At 41.5% G+C, this 22,372-nt stretch overlaps 1 protein-coding gene across 4 annotated transcripts in view; it reads left to right on the top strand.

Moving 5' to 3' along the window:
• zcchc2 (zinc finger, CCHC domain containing 2) overlaps nucleotides 1–22,258 on the top strand; it is a 30,833-nt gene extending 8,575 nt beyond the window's left edge. The window contains exons 4-14 of one of the 4 annotated variants that reach the window (XM_026946124.3): nucleotides 8,619–8,690; nucleotides 9,053–9,150; nucleotides 12,250–12,344; nucleotides 13,337–13,420; nucleotides 14,601–14,661; nucleotides 14,831–14,951; nucleotides 15,035–15,078; nucleotides 17,025–17,122; nucleotides 17,374–17,469; nucleotides 17,911–18,960; nucleotides 20,063–22,258. In XM_026946124.3, the coding sequence (XP_026801925.1) occupies nucleotides 8,619–8,690; nucleotides 9,053–9,150; nucleotides 12,250–12,344; nucleotides 13,337–13,420; nucleotides 14,601–14,661; nucleotides 14,831–14,951; nucleotides 15,035–15,078; nucleotides 17,025–17,122; nucleotides 17,374–17,469; nucleotides 17,911–18,960; nucleotides 20,063–20,124 (1,881 nt within the window). In that variant the 3' untranslated portion in view covers nucleotides 20,125–22,258. Of the gene's footprint in view, nucleotides 1–8,618; nucleotides 8,691–9,052; nucleotides 9,151–12,249; nucleotides 12,345–13,336; nucleotides 13,421–14,600; nucleotides 14,662–14,830; nucleotides 14,952–15,034; nucleotides 15,079–17,024; nucleotides 17,123–17,373; nucleotides 17,470–17,910; nucleotides 19,957–20,062 lie in introns of those variants that run through there. The other 3 variants (XM_053227410.1, XM_026946123.3, XM_034314557.2) reach the window with 3 other exon arrangements.
• The last annotated feature ends 114 nt before the right edge of the window (nucleotides 22,259–22,372 follow it).

The raw sequence follows: 22,372 nt of genomic DNA, 5'->3' as shown, positions 1-22,372 counted from the left end.
ATAGCTTTTAGGTGGAAGGCTTTCTCACCCATCTAAAATGTCCCTTTTGCTTGTTGGCGCGTGATGTTCATGTCGTACTTGATCTACCCTGTTCCATTTGCATTATGCATGGAGCCTGAAAATGACACGACCTGGCGTTGGATAAATGCCATAGTGAACTAGAGAGAGCTTTTTTTTTTTTTTTTTTTTTTTTGGCTCAGTGGGACACTTGGCAGTAAACATCCGGTTGTTGACAGAATGGACGGTCCCTCTGGTCCGGACTGAGAGAGAGTGGGTGGCTCGGGGCACCATACTGTGCTCTCTCTCTCTCGCTCTCGCTCTCTCTCTCTCTCTCTCTCTGGCCTGAGAGAGTTAAAAAGAAAAAGGTCCTTTAAGGACTTATTTTGGCTTCTCTGTTGTCTCAGTAATTGTCGCAGGGTCACACGGCTGTGGTTCTGAGGGAGGAAAAAGTGACTAAGTTTAGCCAGGAAGACCTCCCTTCCCTGAATACACACAAACACACACACACACAAACACACACACACACACACACACACACACACATCCTGCTAAGCCTTGGCTGATAGAGTGGATAGGATTCCTAGAGATTCCTGAAAAAGACCCTTTTTTTTTTTTTTTTTCCTCCCCCTCCTTCCACAGTGGAAGTGTGACTTCTAAATGTGCAGGCAGCAGTTGGGGGCCGAATTTGTTTTGTGTTTAATTCAGACGACGCTGTAGGTTGCTCTCTGTGAATCCAATTCAGTGTTTTATGAGTTGCATCACGTGTGGGGAGAAAATAGAAGTGCTGTAACACACCACAGCTATTTAAAGAGTTAGAAATGGGGTTTTCCTTCATTGTTGGAATTTTTGGAAACCTAATGTGATTTCCTCAGTTCAGTTCAGCCAAAAACTCTTCCAAAAGGCAAACGAACCAAAAGTATCAGTTTGGCTCTGATTTGAATTTTTGCCAAACGGCCTAATGGGTGTGAAAGTGTCCAAAATAATTTAGGAAAGTTGTACTGTCTTGTGCTGTCTGCACATATTTGCACTTTATGTATAAATTTATGTAGTCCCTTGTAGTTCTGTGCTGTTCTGTGTTTGTCTTATGTTGTTTCGTTTCACTATGTACTAAATAGCTGTATATGGTTGAAATGACAATAAACTCCACTTGACTTGACTTGACTTGACTTGAATTAATTTATAAAGGTGGTCGAACCAGCCATAGCTAATATGCTAAGGAGAATATTTTGCTATTCCTCTTGCTCGTGTTCTGAATCATACTCGTGCACAAGTGGTTTGTGAAGCAACAGCTGCATTTCAGAACTTAGACAAGTCAACTAATGAATATTAATGAGCATGGGAGTCTGCTTATGAATATTCATGAGTAATTGGGCGGCCCCTGATAAAAAGGCTGAGAGTTGGAGAGGCAAAGAAAAGCACTCTGCAATTTATTAAAAGTGTGTACACTGACATGATGGCAGTATGTGTTTCAAAAGACACACAGGAATAAAATAATAATAGTAATAATATCTGGTACCTTTAATCTTTTAAGTCTTGTGGTGGACTCTGGGTTTTGAGCATCATTCAGGCCTTGGGAAAGGTCATTCTAAAGCAGTGAGTGTTTTCTTAACACAAAGGAGCTTCCTTACCATGCAACACAGCATTCAGCGCCCCCCCCCCCCCCCCCCCCCCCCCCCCAAAAGTGCGACTCATTGTGCTGTTCTGAGTCGGAAGTCGTAACAGCACGTTTGTGCAGAAACAAGATTTGAAGTCAGAAAAATGTAGAACCTCAATTCTGGATTTTTGGAGGTTTAATTGGCTCTCAAAACGAATCTTCAGTTTTCTTCCTGTCAGGATGATTGAGAGATTCAGATATTAAATACTGATTGGACGTTCAAAAAGAAGGTGATAGAGAGGTGTTTGAGATTAAAGTGAGTTGCACGTTTTCTCTGTTTATCTCCTGATTGGTTGTTTTTTCCTCTTCTTCCCCACTCCAAGGTGTACCAAAAAACCCTTTAAGAACTGAGACAATTTAAAAAAAAAAATATTACACCGTCTCACTGGCGGGATAAAGACATCGCTGCTGACAGATCTGCATCTGCGTGTGAGAGGGTACATGTTATCACTGCTGACTAGGAAAAAAGGTGTTAACGTTGCCTTATGTCTTATAAATAAAACCTTTCGAGCATTTTTCTCCAAGATAAGCTCTAATGACTGTCATTACCAAACCTTAAATGAGCAAATCTTGTCTAATTTGCAGTAATTTTGGTGTCAGCAGAGAGGTGAGACGGTCCAAAAAAAAACCCAACTGTTCCATATGTCCCACCAAAAATGTGTGAAGCATTCAGGCCTGTGTATAAAAGCTGGAGGTTTCTATCTAGCAGTAGGTTTTGATTTGTTGTCCTCTGAAATATGCAGCTCTTGGCTCAGCTCAAAAGAGCATCTCTCTGACTTTTCTTCTCGCTCCAAAGGGAGGAGCGCATCCATCTTGTAGTAGTTCTTCAGAGCCTGGAGGCGTGGGCGAGACATATTGAGGACACTTGCGAGGACGTGACTAGCCTTTCACCCGCCTCCTTTGGCTTTTTCCCGACATTAGCGAGCGGTGATAGAGAGTCGCTCTGACACTGCCTGCAGTGGAAGCGTTCTCGGACGCCGCCGCGTGTCATTACGAGTTCAGCGAGTGGCAATCGAGGGTGGCAGCAAATCGGTTCAGTTCCTGCTGTGAGCAAAATGAGATTTATTCACTCAGGGATAGATGGAGCTTGGTGGATCTCGGGGGATTTCGCTTTTTGTGTCCTTGCCTAGTGGTACAAGTGGGCATGCACTAATAGTGATTTTTTTTCAGCAATTATTAACCAATCCCAAGCTCCTCCCATGCCTGGTTTCTACTGCTATCTATGACCTGGTTTCTACTGCTATCTATGACAAGAAGAAAAAAAAATGCAAGTCATAGCAAACGTCCCATTGGCTAAAATCACCAATATAATAAAGTATGTTGCTTACACCAAAGTCATATTGCATCATAACTCTCTTATGTGTGTGCTAGATTGAAAAGAATTCCAAATATTTTTAATCTTCCAAAAATATGAAACTGAAGTTGCCTATTGCCTCACAGCAAGTGGCTGTCATTGAACTACGTTAGCTAACTCATTTAAAAAAAAAAAAAAAGGCCAGCTAAGGTGTTAAATACAGCTAGCTGGTCAGCAAAGTAGCTAAACTTACTCTAAATAGAAAAGCAAGCTTGCTTGGAAGTTACACAGTTTATAATATAAAATTAAATACTAAATAAAATATGGTGTTAGGTAAACATTACCCACATCACTTAGCTAGCTATTCCTCAAAAAGTCATGCAAAAATAACAAAAAGTCATGCTGAGAATTGAAATCTTTATTGTATGACTGAGTTTTAGCGCATGCTTAGGTGCCTCAATTTTAGTTTACATGTAAAGGAGGCAGAAATTCTGTGTGTGTGTATGTATGTGTATGTATGTGTGTGTATATATATATATATATATATATATATATATATATATATATATATATATATATATATATATATATATATACACACACACACACACACACCACACACACACAGAGGCAGCATATGAGAAGGGAGCTGGAGCTTGGCAGGCTGTACCATCTGCTTGCCTGTATGTGGCATGGGGGAGTGTGTGCCTGCCAATTCATCCATCTTTCTTTAGCTCAGGCTGAGCACAAGCAGTTAGGCCTGAGTAGTAAAATCTGTTTGTGAACTCCACCAGTAATAAACCTGCATCTGTTTATATTAGCTCTGTTCGTTTCCTCGTCATCAGAGTGGCATTTCGAGAATGTTTGTGGTTTATTACTCTAGACTTTGTACATATTAAAGCTAAGACCAAAAAAAAATCACACTTACACAGTGTACTCTAGTGTATTCAGTTCCCATTGTTCTACTTCTTTAGTTTACACGCTAGCTAAGAGGTAACGGAAATCTGTTTTGTCCTGAATCTGTTCTATGAATTCATGCCCAAATCGTTTATCTGTAAACATTAACGTTCAAAATGAAACTTTATCATATTCATCACGTCCAGCTTTTTGGTACAAATCTCCTTTTCAACTTTAGTAGGCAGGGTCTAGGAGGGGGAAATGAAAAAGTGGTTGTCCAAGATGGCCGCTCCTGTAATATGAGTATGTTCAGCAACAGAGTAGATTTGTTCAGCCCTGAAGTTTACTAGAACAGCACAGCCCAAAGTGTTTTATTTCTCTTATACCACAGCAATTTGCCATAAAAAAATAACAAAACGTCATACTTTTTTTTCTTTTTTTTTTTTAAATAAACCTATAAACCCCTTTATAGTTACATTATATTTAATGTTATGAGACATCCACGAAACAAGATAGTTCCTGTTAGCATTTGTGTTATAGCAGTTTCCGCACTTTGTTTTTAAGTAAGACAAAAAAAATGCAGCTTGTTAGTGAGAAAATTTCCCATGGTGGAAAATTTACTATTAGAAAAAGTGTTGACACTGGAGACTCCTTCCTAAAATGTGAAATAAACATCTCCTTACAGAAAACCTCACCATATCAGTCATTATATATTTTTCTTTTTTTTTAAATAACAACGCATTGTTTTTTTAAAAGTATTATTAGTGTTAGATTGCATGGCGCGTCTGCCTGTGTAAATTGTTACTATCCATAAAAAAATCTTCTGACCAATCAGATATGAGAATTCATATATAACTATTTAAATAGTTGTATAACTATTTAAATAGTTGTATGTGAAACTTTTCAGTTCAATTGTTTATTAAGAATCTAAAGTAACTTTTTTTAAAGCTAGATTTCTTGCTAAAGCACAGTGCAAGGGGCTGACAGGTGTTTAACGCCAGTTCAAATTCCAGCGTATTCATATCGCACAGCTCACTATTACATAATCCCGGGCTCCGCCGGCTTCCTCTCGTCAGACCTCACACTGTTTGAGTGTGTGTGAGTTTGAAAAGCAGCCAAAAGCACGGGCTGACCGCTTCACTCTACGCCTGCTGGCTTGGTGTGTAAGAGATTCTTGATCTAATCCTTTGTTTCCCGTTTTATCTCCAGAGGATTGTGAGGGTGGGGGGAGGGCGAGGAATCCCGGCCTGCGCCAGCTTCTCAAAAGAGCAGGAAATGATTTCCTCTCACTCTCAGCCTTCCCTGCATTTCAAGCAGAGCTCCTCATACATCACTGCCAGTGGAGGTTTAATTCCCGCGCCTGCTCCATGCTAGCCGCCGAGCCTTTATTACATGCTAACCTGCTATTAAGACATCGGTATTGACTCGAATTTATTTGTGCAGACCTTGCAAACAGTCTGCTGGCAAGAAGGGATCCCAGACAAAACAGCTCGGTGTTTACTGCATGCTCCGGGCCGCCTCGGTGTTGAAAGGCAGCTCAGTGTTACAGATAAACCCTTCAACACCCTCTTGCTGGCGTCTGGGGAATGATGAATTGCTATAATTACAACCATCCTCTTATCGACTCTGGCTGTGGCTGCATGTGCCAAAAAATGTCACAGGCATGCCAGTTATTTCTCTCTGTTGTTTTGTTTTGTTGAGCAGATCTATGATTTTTTTTTCCCCCCCATTCTGCTTTGAGAATTTTATTATTAGACGGCCTGAGCGTAAGGTTAATGCACTGCGTCCTGAACTGAACTAAACTTTCATCCTCCGACCTCTAGCGAGTGCCTTGGGATACGCAGGAATTTTCCGCCATGACTCACACTGAGATAGTACAAGAATGAGCTCAGGAGTGAAATGAAGCCTCTCCGTCATCCTTGCCGTTGCATTCAGATGCTGTGTAAAAGGTGTAAATATTTTCCACACATACAATCTCGCCTTAATCTAATCTAGTTTAGAAGTGCCTTTGGGATTTCTCTAGTCACTGGAACGGCCCACTTTTAGCTGATTCCGTTGTTCTAAATGTAGCACATTGAAGGCTGTTGTGTAAAGAATCAAGGTCAGTTTAAAATATTAGGAGTTTCTTATTATAAAAAGTATGGGTTCTATCAATGTGCAGTGTGTGTATATGTATTTATTTATGTACAAAGTGTTATAGAACATTTTTTAAAAATATATTTTCATTTTTAATGAGGTTACGTTAGTGGAGATCTTTCCCATTTTTTATACAGCTGCGCTGTTGAATTCTCGATTCTGATTGGTCAGCAGGTTTTGATCAATTGACTGTAGTGGCTGTAATTCAGATCCCAGGTTTATATTAATGCACTTGTTCTTATGGTTTAGTTTCTACAGTAACACAGGGTGTGATGGATGCTCCACATAATCTAAGACTAATAACAAACAGATTAAGAAAATGTTTTGTTTGCTATGGTGCTATTTTTTCCTGTTCTGTTTATTTAGCTTTCATGGAAGGAGTCTCCAGTGTCAACGCTTTGTAACAGTCAGTCAGTAGGTTTTCCACCATGGGAAAGTCTTCAGGACAGAAGCTTTGTGCTTTCTGGGTTCTCTGTAACATGACAAGTTGCTTTTTATGTATTATTAACTTGAAGAAACAAGCGAGGCTGGTAAAGGAAAAGATTGTTTATAGCTGCTATAACGTAAGTGATAACAGGAGCTAGCTTGTTTTGTGGAAGTTTCACAACATTAAACGTAACTATAAAAACATTAAAAGTACTAGGCCTGTGTGCTGTGTTTAAGGTTCATTTTTTTTAAAAATGTTAGTGTTGACAAGTTGCTGTAGTCTAATTTTCTTGTATTTGTTATAATAATACTAAACAATTTCCATCTAAGGCTGGTGTATAAATAATAAGAATTCATACAGATTACTGAACGTCTTATTTCGAAAAAATAACAAAGCATATATAGGTAGGTAGGAAATGAGTTTCACATGATTAGCAAACATTACACCGTTACACCTGGTTTAGCTTAAATTCACTAAAAAATTAAAGTTGTGGTAACAGGGCAGAGGACAGATGAAGAACAGAAATTAAATTTCTTTACATTAAATTTGTAAGGAATAACACACGACAGACAAAAATATTTTTATACAAAAATAATCCACGCCAGGGTGGTGTGATGGGGCTTGATGTGAAGCAGATGATTATTTTCGTATGACAGCACGTTGTCTGGAGCGTGCTATTCTGCTTATACCACAGCGATTTGGCAACGAATAGAATGTTTAATTTATTTGTGAATGAGACATTGTGCATTTTAATGGTTTAAACGTAGATTTAATGTTGTGAAACATCCGTGAGACAAGTTAGTTCCTGTTCTCAGTTACATTATAGCAGCTATAAACGGTCGTTCCCTCACCACCACCCCACCGCTCGCGCTCTCTCTCTCTCTCTCTCTCTCTCTCTCTCTCTCTCACTCTCACTCTCTCTCTCTCTCTCTCTCTCTCTCTCTCTCTCTCTCTCTCTCTCAAGCTTGTCATTTTACAAGGAAACCAGAACGTGTAAACTCCTCCATCCTCAAAACTTTCCCATGTTGGAAAACTTCGCAAAGCACCGTGACTGTTACAAAATGCTGGCACCCTAAACTCCTTTTATAAATCTTAAATAAATATCTTCTATGTTTTTTTTTAAATCTGTTTATTATTAGTCTTAAATTATATAGCGTGTTCACCTTACAAATCTCTATAAATGAGCTGTTGCTATAGAAACAATAAAGTGTTAGAACAGTCACATTAATATAAATTGTTCACGTTACAACCGGAACTACTGTCCGAGCCGTAGAGTTATATAAATAACGCGCACCTACTGACCAATCAGATTCGACCGAATTCATCCACGCTGTGATGTGAAGTTCCACGTATCCTAGAAAGAAAGTTAAAAACCGACAACGTAACATTAGATAATTATCTCCCGGCATTTCACCGAAGTCATGTGACAATTGTTGGTTTGTATTATTGGGAGAACATGTGATTATCCGTCCATCTATCCATTCTCTGTACTGCTCGGCAAAATATCTGATCATCCTTCTTGAAAGTTCTGGAGCATAACATCAACATAACTCTGACTCCAGTTTTAATAGATCTAGGAAAAGTGCTATTTACATGATAAACAATGTTTTGAATCTTGTGCTGGAGGAAAGTTTTGAAATAAAAACCTCTAATTACTGCATTAAATTAATACGATGGTGCAGTACGTGTTTAATATTTGAATAGTAGTATTTTATACACGAAATAAATGTCAGTGATTTTTAACACTGGAACAGGCTGTAAAAAGTTTGAGCCTCCCGCTGTACACATTAAAATGTAAAATGAGCCGGCTAGCGATGTTCTGGTGAAAATTATGTAATGACCTATTTTTAGTCGCACTGCAGCTCGGAAACATTCTGGCCGCGCACGTAGCTGATGTCATTATCGCAACTGCTGTTTCTGACGCATCATGCATCGCCAGGGTTTGTTTTTTTTTTTCTGTTGCACTTTTTAAATACCAGACATATAAAAGTTAAGAGTCAGCGGCTCAAAACTTCAATTTACATTTCATCCTGCTGTCTGAACATCTCAACCACGACGCAAACGCACCGAGACAGAAATGATGTGAGCTGCGAGTAACGAGGGAATGTTCTCATGGCTGAAAAAGCTCAGTACTACTACAAGCAAAACCAGAATCAGTCACAGTTTCAAATAACATGTCTGTAAGTCTAACCCTGTCGCTCTCATTCCAGGTTAAATGGTCCGACTCGTCGTCTACGGCTGTGACCAAAAGTCATCGTGAACTACAGGACTTTCTTTTGAAGGTATTTTTTTTTTCTTTTCATGCGCTGTGCTTAAACCACAGCTGTCAAAGCAGGTCCTAAATCATATCTGTGTAAATCATATCTGCTTGCCATGTTTTTGTCTCTTTTTTTTTTTCCTCCCTTCTATGTTGAAGCAAAGAGTGGACTTCATATTCTCCTACATGTTAGAAAATATATAAAAGAGCAGTTTGCTTTGGGGAAAAAGAGATGGTCTGATGCAGAAAGCAATACATTTTCAATATTAGCTCAGAAACAGAGCGGCACCTAAAGGCATCGCTTTATTGAATCCATGTTTTAAAAGCAGAGCTAAAGCAGTGTTAAATCTCCTTTTTGTTTTTTTTTTCCCCTTGTTTTGTCTGTAGCTGTGTAAGGAACAGAGTGCGGGAGGGTTCGAGCAGGATGTTATCGGATTACTGAGTCGGGCCGAGGGCGAGCACAGAGAGCTGGAGAGAATGCTCAGGTGAGTGTTATCTTCAATCCTGCCTCTTTTCATCAGTCCAAATTAGGGGTCTAAACAACAAGCTTGCACACAACGTGACACGATACGATTTCGAAGTGAAGGCAACGATTATTTGACGACACCACTGAATCTGCTACGACACAATTCGATTTACTAGCTTCCAAGACGTGATGAAGATGTAGAGAAGGACTATTTCATAAACATCTGAGTTACTGGAAAATCTCCTTGGTAGCCTGTTGTATTATTTACACATTAGTTTAAAAATATGAAATATCTTTTACCCATCAGTTGTTTTGCACCCTAAATTCAGCACTCTCTTTTACAACAAGGAAGCCGTAAGTCCTATCAGAGCCGTAGTTTAGCATGTTAGCTGTATTCAGTCACCTTGTTTGTGTTTTTAAAAAAATGTCCTCTTTGTTAGACAGCGAGAAGACGAATTTGTGGCCACAGTAGTGTTTGCTTAGCTTTTTCTATTCGCCAGGCATTCAGAAATTTCACAGTTTGTTACAATTAACATATCATAAAGGTTTATATGGTGATTGTTCACATATCCATATATATATATAGTGAAGCATGGTGGTGGTAGCCTCATGTTCAGCGCTGGACCCTTGGTTGCTTCTCTGTCCTTACCCTGTCACTGACGTTTGGTGGACGGCCTCCTGTAGGCAGAGTCGCACTACTGTCTTCTTATTTCCATTTTTAATAATGGATTCAATGATCAATGGGATGTTCAAAGTGTGAGATTATTCTATAACCAAACTTCATGGTAAATAGTTTGATAGTAAACAGCTCAGGTCTGGGGTCCTTGTATTTACATTCCTCTTGCCAGTCATGTTAAGGACACGCCCACATTTTTACTACTCAGCAAAACAAATATGATAGACTTTAGTGCTAAACCGCCAACACTGCCAGATACTGGTGTTATGAGGGGAAAAGTACAGTTGGGCTGGAGAAAGAAATAAAACTTGTAAATCTGGGAGCCAATTAGGCATCTTCCAACTAGGCATCTGCCTTCTGTATCTGGGAATCTGCCTCTAATGCTGGGAAAGAGGGGAAAGCGTATTTAATGAATACATTTTGCTATTAAATATACCTTCTATAGGCGTAATACTATAATTCTAAACTAAACTACACTGGATTATACACTTCTGACTCTTCTAGTATTACTGATTTTGAACTATTAGAACCAGTTTTTTACTATTATTACAAAATGCTACTCCAAAAGGACGGGTTAACTAATCAAATATCACATTTCTTGGAAAATTAGAGACTCCTTCCTGCCCCTAACGTGCCCTGAATTGTTGATTTAGGTTCCTCTGCATCTGTTCTGCACACTACAGCATGCTATAACGTGGAATTAGCTTGCCTTTTCGAGGTAGTGTTTATTTCCCTCATATACCAATGTCTTGAATGTATATATGGTGTGCACGTGATTCTAAAGAAGCGTAAACACATTTCCATGAACTGCTCCAGCTGATGAAAGACAGATAAAACGGAGTGAAAATCTCTTGCAGAAATCAGCTCGCTCTGTTTATCTGTCTGCACTAACAGCTCGCAGCTCGTCCCACATAACTCCATAAATCTCCAGCACTGATATTGACTGTGCAGGATGAGTGATTATTACAGCTTTTTTTTTTTTTTGTTAATCCATCAGAAGCACTGAAGGCAGGCTTGGAGAAAGTCTGCTTTGTGTCGTGTAGATCAGAGAGGATGATTCCATGTAGATGCGATTGCTTCGAGGATGCGCTGCTTTGTACAAGTGGCAGGTTGGAATATTTAGGTCAGCAGGCCCTGTGAGTGAGTGTGTGTGTGTGTGTGTGTGTGTGTGTGTGTGTACAGGGTGGGGATTTATCTTCCTCTGGTGGGAGTGCTTGTCTTTCGAGGGTGTCTTTCGCTCGAGAGCTGATTAGTCCTGAGGGAAAGCAGAGACTGGCAGCAAGCTACACTATTACCTCATGGAACCATTTATAATCGTTACTGTGTGGCCCTGCGTTCACGCTAGCAAGTTTCGCTTGTAGTTTGTGGCTTGTGGGTGTATAGCAATAGTGGCCTGGGCGTGGCCTGTTCTCGAGACCTGGGCGTGGCCTTTCCAGCATTTTTTAAATTCCAAAGTGAAACAGTAGTAGCTACGTCTATCTTCTAAAGCTAATTAGTTTAACAGAAAATTGTTTGTTTCGATTTACACGTTACGTGCCCGTCTTCATACTCACTTCATCAGCAGATTAGCAAAGCAAGCTAAGTGCCCTAGATACGTACCCTCACCAGAGGCACCTGTTTTTTCCTTTCGAGTGTTATTTTTTCTTCATGTCTCAATGCACATTTAGCGAGATGTAGTATATGACACGATGAAACCACAGATAAGTTTTTGCACGTCAAACTGCGGGTAGAAACTAAAGTTGTAAGTGGGGAACTGAAGAAACGTTGGATGACACGTGCCGTAGGATTTGAGCAAATTGTTTGGATTTTTTCACTTTAAATCATCATTCAGAATTTGCACAAAGTTGAGAAATACTCTTCTGCGTTGCTTGTTGCGCTCTTGCTTTGTCGCATTCCTTTTTGCTGAAATTGCAGCTTCGTGTTGCGCACATGCACAGAAAAAAAGGTTGCGAAGAAAAACTGATTCGATTTGGAAAAATGCGGTTGCACCGTTTTACAAGCCTGGTTCGAATCGAATAGTAAAAAGGTTATAAACTATATTAGCCATCGTATATCGATGCACGTGACGGTTCGCACGTGTTCAGCCGACTGTGCTCATGACTTTTCCCTGGTGCAGAAGATTTGACTGAGCTGAATCGTATTTAATCAGGCCCTGAATCGAATCATAACTGATTCGTATCGGAACCAACGAGTTTAACTTGCACCTCAAGTGTATTGTTTACTACACATCATCTGAAAGAGGGAGATTGACTCCCCTAATAGAAAATGAATCATCTCCTATCGCTTTACTGCTTGCTAGTGTGAGTCTCCTGCTTCTTTTTTTATTCACTCACTCAGATTTCTTTCTTCTTTCTTGTGTCCATCTCTATGGTGTCCATCTCTATGGTGTCCATCTCTATGGTGTCCATCTCTATGGTGTCTATCTCTGTGTGTCTCGTACAGGGCGAGGTTTGCGTCCGTGCCACGGGAGTTCCTACAGATGTGCCAGGCCTCGGGGTTTTTCCTGCCCGAAGCGTCTTCCCTACACTGCAGTCACAGTAAGCGTTCACTCCGTGTTCACTTCAGCATCACTAACGAGAACATCATTACACCAGAGACGCACAACAGGCGCCTGCTGAGGCGCTCGAGCCGCCCGTGCTTTTCCTCCAGAATACAAAGTGCCTGGCTTTGAAAGTGAAAGAAAAAAAAAACTTAGAGAGCACATACTGGTATATTTTCTGCACGAGTAATCCACGGAGGAGGAGCAGGTTAAAGGAAAAATCCAGATATATTTCAGCCAGTGTGTGTCATAGATAAGGATTTCAACACATTTCCCTGTTATGGGAAAACAGAAATGGAAAACTGTTTACTCAAAAATCACTAAGTGATTTCTGGAAGTTGTTATAATTTAAAAAAAATACAAACATGGAACCAAATTCGGAGCTATAACTGTATAACTCTAATAATAAATCTGTGAAGACAGACAAGATGTTTTTATGCCGTTTTAATCAGCAGTATGTTTAAAAGTAATTCCAATCACTTATAATTTACAGATAAGGTTTTTAAGTAGCTCGGTGACAGAAACTGAGGCACTTCTCTGTTTTGTTTTATTTATATTTTTCTGATTATACGTTAAGTGCATGACCTGGTTCAAGTCTTGTAGTTCCTGTTACTGCTCCGAAGCTGATTATTTTCCAATCATATCTAAAAATGACAAACCGCTCCTTTAAAGTGTGACCTTTTGCTTCTGGTGCTGCTGTAAAGGAGCTGACGTGCATGTAAAGCAGTCGAGCCTTGAGGAAGTTAAAGGAAAAGCGGTGAACAATTACACAGGTGACGACACCGTGATGATGGAAAAATGATGTACTTTCAAACATGCTGCTTTTCTCACACACACTTCTGTCTGAGTAGTTTCAGAATGGAAACAGTAGATTAGCTTGAACGGTAACTCCTTTCTTGTGGTACAGTGTGGGAGGTTTGTTTGTGTGTGTGCGCGCGTGTGTGTGAGCCGAGGGAGGTGTAATATCTGGCTGTCTGCTCCTCTGCGCAGGTAACAGTGCACCTGGAGCCAGAACCCGACAGCCGGCACCTCGCTTCTCAGAGGACTGCTCAGAGACTTCCAGCCTCGATGAGGGTGAGACACACACCCCACACACACACCCCACACACACACACCACACACACACACCACACACACACACACACACCATACCGCACACGCACACATTTATGCACTGCCCACATCTGCTGCATTAAACACTCCCTGTTTTCCAGATTGTTCTGAATGTTCGTCTCTAAGCTCAGATTTTAGTTTGTCAACAAAGCCATGTTTCTTTAGTTTTGCACTCGAGTTACAAGGCTAATCTAGCTCAGAGGATTTATTTTCTTAACCTAATCCATTAAGTCAAATATTAGCCTGTGAAAAATGTCGTGGCAAGTGAAAATATCTTGAACAGTCAAATTTACCCTGTACTTTAAATCCAAAGATTACAATAAAACAAATATGATTATTAAACCAGTTTCTAGACATTTCTTACTAATCTCACGCTTGAAACAGTCTTGTTCTGCTGGCAGATCTTTTTTTTTCTTCTGATTTTAAGAATTTATTTCTAGAAAGATGCAAAATTGTCTGCCAAAAGAAGACAATTTAATGACCCTATTCAAGATATTTTTACTTGTTAAGATTACTGTTTATTAGAGCTGTAGAGCTTTTTATTCATGAACTTTCCATCAGTGGAATACGTTGTGTCTATGTTGCCTTTATTGTCTTACTGGCTTTTGTGTTATTATGGCTCAGATTAAATCCATTCAAGTTGTATAATCAGTCAACTATAAGAACTCGGTAATAATTATGATAATACTGGGTTGTAACGATATATAGCTTCAAGGACCTCACATAGAGAACCACTGATGGCTCTCAAAGTGACAGGAAGTGTACAGCTACCATTTTCGCTGTGTGCAAATAGCAAGCTTATATCATTACACCTGGAAAGACATTTGGCAAAGACAAAAATCGGAACTGAATTGCTTCAAATGTAATTCAAACTTTGGGCCACGTCCCCTTCAGAGTAACGGCTCTAACTGTAACTCTGTGCTGAAGAAGAAAGTGATTCGTTTTTAAAATGTCGCTGTGACTAGTTTTAGCTCTAGTGATGTCATTTTGTACATCTTGACAGATGACGGTGTTCAAAGCCACATGAATAACTGTTTGAGACTCTGAGCAACTGGACACAGTTTGAGTTTTGCGGATCTGAAAAGCACAGAACTGAATTTTGTGTATTTGTGGTTGTGTAATGAGAGTCTCTGTCGTCTAGACCTTGACGCGTATGGGGTCTCCCGCTCGAGAACACACAACGCTGGAAACACGAGCCATGGGTGAGCTACACATACACGCACGCACACACTGCTTTGTACCTGAAAGGAAACCTCTAGCTCCTTGTCTACAAAAGGATAGCAAGACAAATGTGTGTGTGTGTGTGTGTGTGTGTGTGTGTGTGTGTGTGTGTGTGTGTGTGTGTGTGTGTGCGCGCGCGCGCGCGCGCAGTAAGCAGCACATGGACAGCGCTCAGTGGGAGTGCAGCAGGAGGAGTACACACGGCGAACCCTACGGGGAGGTGACGGGGAGGAGGCGCAGCTCCCAGCCTTGTGGGACAGAACCAGAGCAGGTCACTTTTCTCTCCCTCCTTCCTTCCTCTTTACTCACATAACTAGAGATCTAGAACTTTCTCTGCTTTCTGGCATCCTACAGGAGAGTGAGGAGAGGAAGATCAAAGTGAGACCAGCAGGCAAAAGGTAATTTAATTCCTGCATATTGCAAAAGTGTCACAATGTTCAGAAATGTACAGAAAAGTGAGGGAGTCACTGTAGCACCACAGCTGTCCAGATGTTATGGAATATAAAGTCCTTCTGAAATGATTTGAGAGGCGCGAGTTAATTGTGTATGTTGATATATTTCCTTTTGAACCAGGAAGTCAGAGTGACATGGTGTTAAGTGTTGACTGATTCACACGTCAGCCAATAGCAATCGAGATGTGCCATGCCACAAACTCCGCCCAGTCTAAACAGACTTAATGCTTAGAGAACTGAATAAAAATAGAGAAAAGTGAAGCGTTTTTAGTGAAAGACTTTTCTCTGTGCTGTGCTTGCTATGGCAAGAGAGTCACACTCCGACGATATAATACTGATATCATGATTATTTATGTCACAATACACTTTTCTGATGTGTTGCTAGTATCGTGATATCTTTTTTTAAAAACATTTTGAAACATTTTTATAGCAGCTGCAAACTTTGGAAGCAGCACATTTGACACTGGATTGTAAAATGTTACGTAATAAATCTGTAAAAAGCTTTTTTCTTATTAAATAGTGGTCCAACTATTTATTCTCAACCAAGCAGTGGTTAGAAAAGGGAAGTGTGCAGGAGACGCAGAGGCACTGCTACTGTAGAGCAAGACACGCCCCTGGGGGCGGGACATATACTTACTAGGCAGCATTTAATTGGATGAACATAAGACTAGTGCATGATGACTCATCAGAAGATTTTTCACCGAGGTGATGAACTGTGCTATTTTGCCAGATCCAACATAAATGTAGCTTTCTATTGTGTATTGAATCGATTGGATTTAAACTTACAGGGAAAAGATGCAGAGCATAATCACATATCTTCAGTTGCATAAAGCAATTTCTTTCTAATGTTTTAGAAACACCATGTTCCATCATCATGTTACAGAGACTTTTAATGGCTTTGGCTGTGTCATTAACACACCTTTATACAGGTTACGTTCAGTAATTCACTAAAGTGGCAACTCGGTGTATATTTAAAGCCACAGACACTGTCACTGTCCTGCATCATTTCTTCTTGTTGAAAGCTAGTGACTAAAGTAAAACACAACTATTTAATTAACACAATCTTCCACTCAACCCCACATTCAGCCCCCTGAGAGCTCAGTGTCTTGGAGTTTCATGCATAAATAAGATCATATAAAACAGCAGAGAGCTTTTTTACTGCTCCACTGATGATGTGAGGTGCTGCACTGTGGAGAAACGAGGCAGCCGCTGGTTTTAATGCAACGTCTCGTGGCACAATTGATTCCGAAATAAACTTAACAACTGTGCACAAGCAACAAACAACAGCCTCCGAGTTTAACACACTATTTGGAGGGAATTGTTTTCTCAGGGTGGAAAAAGTGCTGGAGACGTGAACTGAATTTAATTTCTAAAGATTTGTTACTCGCCTGTATGAAGTGTGTCACAGTCCCTTTTCCACTCACTGCATCCGCTTTCATTCAAGTGTACGGATTTCTTTCTTTTCAGTCATGACGTGATGAGAGGATTAAACATGACTGAAATGATCAGTATTATTTTGCTTCATGCTGAAAGTCTGATTTTTTATAGAATAAGTATTTGGTCAATGTAGGAACAAAATGCAGACATCTTTATTCATTGCTTTTACTCGCTGGATCTCTTGAATTCTCACCGACATTTCAGGTGATTTGTGTTTAAGTGAGATTAAGTGAGAAATCAAAAAGCAGGATGTCCAGGAACCCCAGGAGACATAATGACCTTCACCGTGAGCTGTTTCAGCAGCGCAGTCCCGGGAACCGGCTCGAATTCTTACAGATAATCGACTGAAAAAGAAACAGAAAGAAACGTTTGTGTGTACGTGTGTGTGTATATACGTGTGTGTATGTGTACGTGTCTGTGTGTGTGTACACATTGAAACACTGTGTGCTTTACAGGGACAGAGGCAGGAGAGGCCCAGTGGGGAAAAACTCTGTAGCCAATGGGATTCAGAGAGTTCCTGCAGTCCAGCTGATGAATCAGGGAATGTGTAAGGGTAAGAGTGTGTGTGTGTGAAATAGGGCTATTTTACAGAACATGGGTGAAGTGAGCACATAAGTAGGTCTTCATTGTAGGCTGTTGATAAATTGCTTTGATCTAAATGCTAATGTAATCTTGCTGAGGCTATTGCTGAATGAGGAGTTGTGTGTGCATGCGTGTGTGTGCGCGTGTGTGAGGAACATATGTAGCATGTATAAATCAGGTTTACATGCACACTGTGTGTGTGTTTGCACTGTTTTATCGAAGCTTCAGGCAGGGACACCTACGGAGACACGTCTTCAGAGAGCTCCAACTCAGTGCCGTCGAGCCCCGTCCACCATCAGCGCAGCCTGGAAACACAAGGTCAGCTCTCTCACTGCCGCTCTCTGATACACACACCATCACAGCGTACAGCATCTGCTCTGCCATGACTGCTAGCGTTAATCTAATACTACGATTAATATCAGGGGATTTGAGGTGTTTTGGCAAAAAATTAATTGAATTTCCACCCCTTACATGTATTTTTAAATGGTTTATTAACACCTTGATATTGTGAAAGTAATATTTCTTGACAGTGAAAATTTGAAAGTGTATCACCCCTAATCAGACCATATCTAATGATATTGCGTGAAATTGCACTGAATTTGCACTGAATTGCATCGCTTTGAATAGCTCTGTCAGGGCAAGTGAAGTGTTCTCTCTTTCCAGTCAGTGATCACACGTCAGGAAGTGTTTGCATGCACTAGTTTTTTTTTAATTTGGTGTGTGTGTGTGTGTGTGTGTGTGTGTGTTCCACGTTTTCAGACACAGAGAGTCAGTCGGATAACTCCGTCCCAGAGCCAGCTGATGCACCGCGCCGCCCCCACGGGCAGGGCACAGTCAGGAAGGCGGTTGCCATGGTGAACCCGCTGGTGGCGGAACCGGAGCATGCGGGTGCAGATGTACCGTCGCACCCCTCAGCTGTGGTGGAACTGGCGCTGACCTCGTGCCTCCCCTACGCCCTGCAGTACAGCACCGCCCACAGAGACGCAGGCAAACCCGGGGAGAGCAAACTCACCATCACAATCCCTCTGGGCAAACAGGATACGAGGTCCAGCATGGCCATCCCCGGAGACCCCGCCCAGTGCCCACTGCCGCCCGCCTTCCCTGAGCCAGCTCAGCCTCAGGCTCCGCCCAGCAGCATTGCTGCTCCGGGGAAACCATGTGCCAAGGCCAGTGGGCAGCCACAGAGCCCTCACACGCCCTCCGGTTTAGTCCAGTGTCCTCTCGCTGGCACCATGCCCGCTCAGATACCCAGCTCTGCGCCTCTACCGCCCCCCGCTAGCATGCCCACCCCGAGCGAGAACGCGCCATACATCAATAACACTGCACAGTCACAACCCACAGGCTGCAACGCCTGCGGTTGCCGTGGTACCTGCGGAGGCAGTGGAGCCCACCAGTCTCCCACCACTTTCTTCCTGCCGGCGCATCCCAACCGCCAGATGTTCGGCCCACCCGCCCCGTTCTTCCAGCTGGCACCATCGCTGTGCAGCACCACCTTCCCTACACAGGGCCATCAAGGGAACGGGACGCCGCTGCCCTTCTACGCCCACACGTCTCCAAGTGCCGCCTTCGCCGGCAGCGCGCTCCTGCACGCCCACTCGGACCACCTGATGCCCGCACAGCCCGGCTACGCCACCCTGCCCCAGGTCACACCGTTCGGACGCTTCTACCCACCCGTCTTCCCTCCCGTGGGTGCCATGCCCGGCGCTGCAGGAATAAAGAAGAGCGGCACCGTGTCCTGCTATAACTGCGGCATGAGCGGCCACTACGCGCAGGACTGCAAGCAGCCGTCCATGGACGCCGGGCAGCCAGGTAACGCCAGTGCCAGGAGGTGACGAGTATCCCTGCAATCTACATCGTATCCGTAATCTATTTGTGCATTTTTGTTTTTGAGTATTTGGAGACTCACGATGCCCCTGGATAAGCCAGGAACAGAATTTATTTTGTCATATGCGCAATTTGGTCATGAAACTGTAATGTACACATTTGTATGCTCTCAATCTGTCAACAAAATTGTGCCCACAGGTTTGGTTCATTTGTGCTCAGCTCTAAAGAAAATCTTCGTTGGTATGAGATGCGGTGCAGAGACACGGTTAGAGCTCTTGTCTCATTGCACCAGGATAGATTTTGATCTGTTGCTATGGCGATACAGAAGACACCTGAAAACTGTTTTCTCAGCTAAAGCAGCGATCAGACCAAACACGAATAACATTCACCTGACAGAAAAGCCAATTAGGACGTGGGACGTGAAAGACGCGCGTTTATTTCTGGACGCTTTTACTTTGCTCTGACTTTATCTAAGTGAATTTGACCTGCGAATTCGCGAGCCTCATTCTTGTAAGCCAATAGAAAACACGTGGGCGGGACTGTGGTTTATTTGGTTAAAAACACAGAGTTACTTATTATTAAGTAGCGACATATCTGACTTTTGACTCGCTGTTTTCTTACCAGTGCCCATCTAAAGAACAAATCGAATAAAAATACGCCGTCCCGTCCACCGATAGGAGCTCCAGAACGCCTGCCAAAATGTTCTTGGTTTCTTGAGAGAGACATTATCAAGGATATTAAACCTAAAATCAAAACAAGTTAGAACAGTGCATTATTCCTCATAACAATAAAAAATGTATTCCAATGCCAAACTACACTTTAATTAAATGATCTATGTTCATTACACCTGCTTGGCTTAGCAATTAAATCATATTTTCTTTATAGCAGAGTATTAATGCAAATAAACAAAAAAAAAACATGGGCACAATTTTAAAACTCACCTGCTCACAAGTTCATAACCTCCATCTAGTATCTGATGACCACAATGTTAAAAAAAAAAAAAAGAAGAAGAAGAATTGCGTGAAATGTGTTGCTGCTCTTCTGAGCCGTGTGTGTCTTGTGCTTGTGTTATATGTGTGTGTTTCAGGTGGCTTCCGGCTTAAGTATGTCGCCCCACATTCGTCGGAGACACTAGACAAAGCTGATTGACAGCGAGCCGAGGACCAAGGAGACGCTCTGTCTCAGTTTCTATATTAAACACACCAGAGCTCGTGTGTTAAAGCGATGGGATTTGTGTGTTATTTGTATTAGCCACCTTTATAAGCTTAAGTCCTGGTTTTGTGAGACTGTGGGGACGAACCTGCTCTAAAACACGACTACACCTACATGACCTTTCTGTCCCCTGTGAAGGTTCAGTCATTAATGGCATCAAAGGCCACAGTTTTGTTCAGGACATTGTAACAGGTTTAGATTTTGAGCAATGCTTCCATATTTTCATTTAGCGTTCATATGTACACTGAAGTTCTCACATTTGAGCTGAAAGAGGAGAGAGGAGTCGCTTAAACTTGAGTACTTAACGGCCTCGGTTTTTTTGAAATGGACGTTTTATTATAGAGGCCCGAGGAAGGCTTTGAGAATCTTTTATACTTGCAGCTAAAAAGAGATAAGAAGTTTATTTACTGTTTATTTGGAAAGAGTTGATTTTTTTTTTATATAGTCATTAAAAGGAAAAGAATTTTGTTAACACTACATACTCTTCAATGTGAGTGTTCTGAATGTAAAATGCATAACTAAAGTCAGACGTCGTACTGTGAAAAAGTTCTCACGCCGTCACGTGCTCTGCTACCACCGTTTGGACATTATGCACTAATAGTATTGTTTTCCAGAAGCCTGCGTGTGTGTGTGCGCGCGTATATGCGTATATGCACGCCAGGTATCAAAGTGCACTGATATTTACAGCATAAGAGTCGCTGCCGTTAATTCAGAGCTGCGTTTGTCCAGCAGGAGGCGCCTCTGTGACCGATGCATGACGCATGCGTTTTTATGCTGAACTTCACACACACTTTATCAGCAGCAGCACAAAGCGAGCGCACGTCCCGCAGTAACATAGATAGCCCTCGCTGCAGAAGAGTTGTGGGTGGAGTTGGACCTGATCCAATGCTGTAACATTAGCCCACAATCTGACCTACAATTCACTCATCTAACCAGAACCACACTGGGCTGTCTCCACCCCCTGGACTTTTGGTTTGATTCCACCCAGGTGGGAGGAGTAGGACCAGGTCCGACTCCACCGCCTGGAGTTTTGGTTCAAATGTGCCCAGGTGTGAGGAGCCGGATCAGGTCCGACTCCACCCCCCTGGTGGAGTTCTGCAGTGAGGGTTACTTGCCCGCAGCCGGACCACGCCACCGTTCTTGCACTCACATTCTGATTTCAAACAAGGTCTTTTGTGTGCGTCGCCTCTTTCAAGCCTTATGAATAGAAACACGACAAAGACTCTGTTGAGGACGTTGTGGCTACAGAGAGCGAGGAAAGATCACGTCTCACGATGGAGATTTATTTTTGACTTTTTGAGGATGTCAAAACGATCCTGCCTGCTTATTAAATCCTTATTTTCTAATTATTAGGTGGCATATGCATATATATATATATTTGTGCCGATTGCCACAAGATGTTTTGATTTCAAAAGTCTTAGTTTGTGTAAGTTGTGTAACTATTCAGTTTCGAGGTTGTGATCATTTCTTTAAAAAAAAGAAAAAAAAGAAAAAAAAGCATATCTTAAATTGCCAAAGCCACAGAAATAATTTTTTTCTATGAAGAGATTTGGCTTGTTTTTGTACTGATTAATAGAGTCAGGATGTCATTTTGATGTTCAGCAGAACCAGACTGAGAACCTGAGGCCTTTAAATTGTTGCAGATTGGCAGATGTTTGGCCGGTTGGTTTCATTTTTATGCCAGGCATTGCCTTTATCAACCGTTATTATTATTATTATTATTATTATGTTTGCATGTTCTGAGATGTTAAGTTTGAGTCTGGAAGACGAACCCAGGAACCTGCCAACTGTATTAGTCAAAACTTTTAGAGGTGTAAAAGGTTTACGACGCTGTACTGTATAAAAGAGTTTTGTTTTTATTTAGGCCTCGGAGATTGTTTATTGTATTTCATATGTAAATGTTGATTAACATGGAGGTCACAATTTATCTCTGATCGTATTTGCATTTTAAGCAAATGGAGCATTTTCTCTGTTGAATTATTAGCAATAAATGTTGGAGAAAAAAAAAACTCAGGAGATGTCTTGCTGTGTGTTACACTGGGCAGCCACTAGGGGGCAGAATTTAACCACATAATGGATACACTGCTGTACACAAAGCTTGGTTATGGTACACACTGGGACTTGTATGGGGAAAACTTTACATAAATGAATTTTAAGATGCTTGTGTAATTGTTGATATAGTGTT

Source organism: Pangasianodon hypophthalmus, chromosome 21 (genome assembly GCF_027358585.1).
Source record: "Pangasianodon hypophthalmus isolate fPanHyp1 chromosome 21, fPanHyp1.pri, whole genome shotgun sequence".
NCBI classification, from domain to species: domain Eukaryota; kingdom Metazoa; phylum Chordata; class Actinopteri; order Siluriformes; family Pangasiidae; genus Pangasianodon; species Pangasianodon hypophthalmus.
Note: the sequence above shows the minus strand (reverse complement) of the source record. Positions and strands in the feature narration are given on the sequence as shown.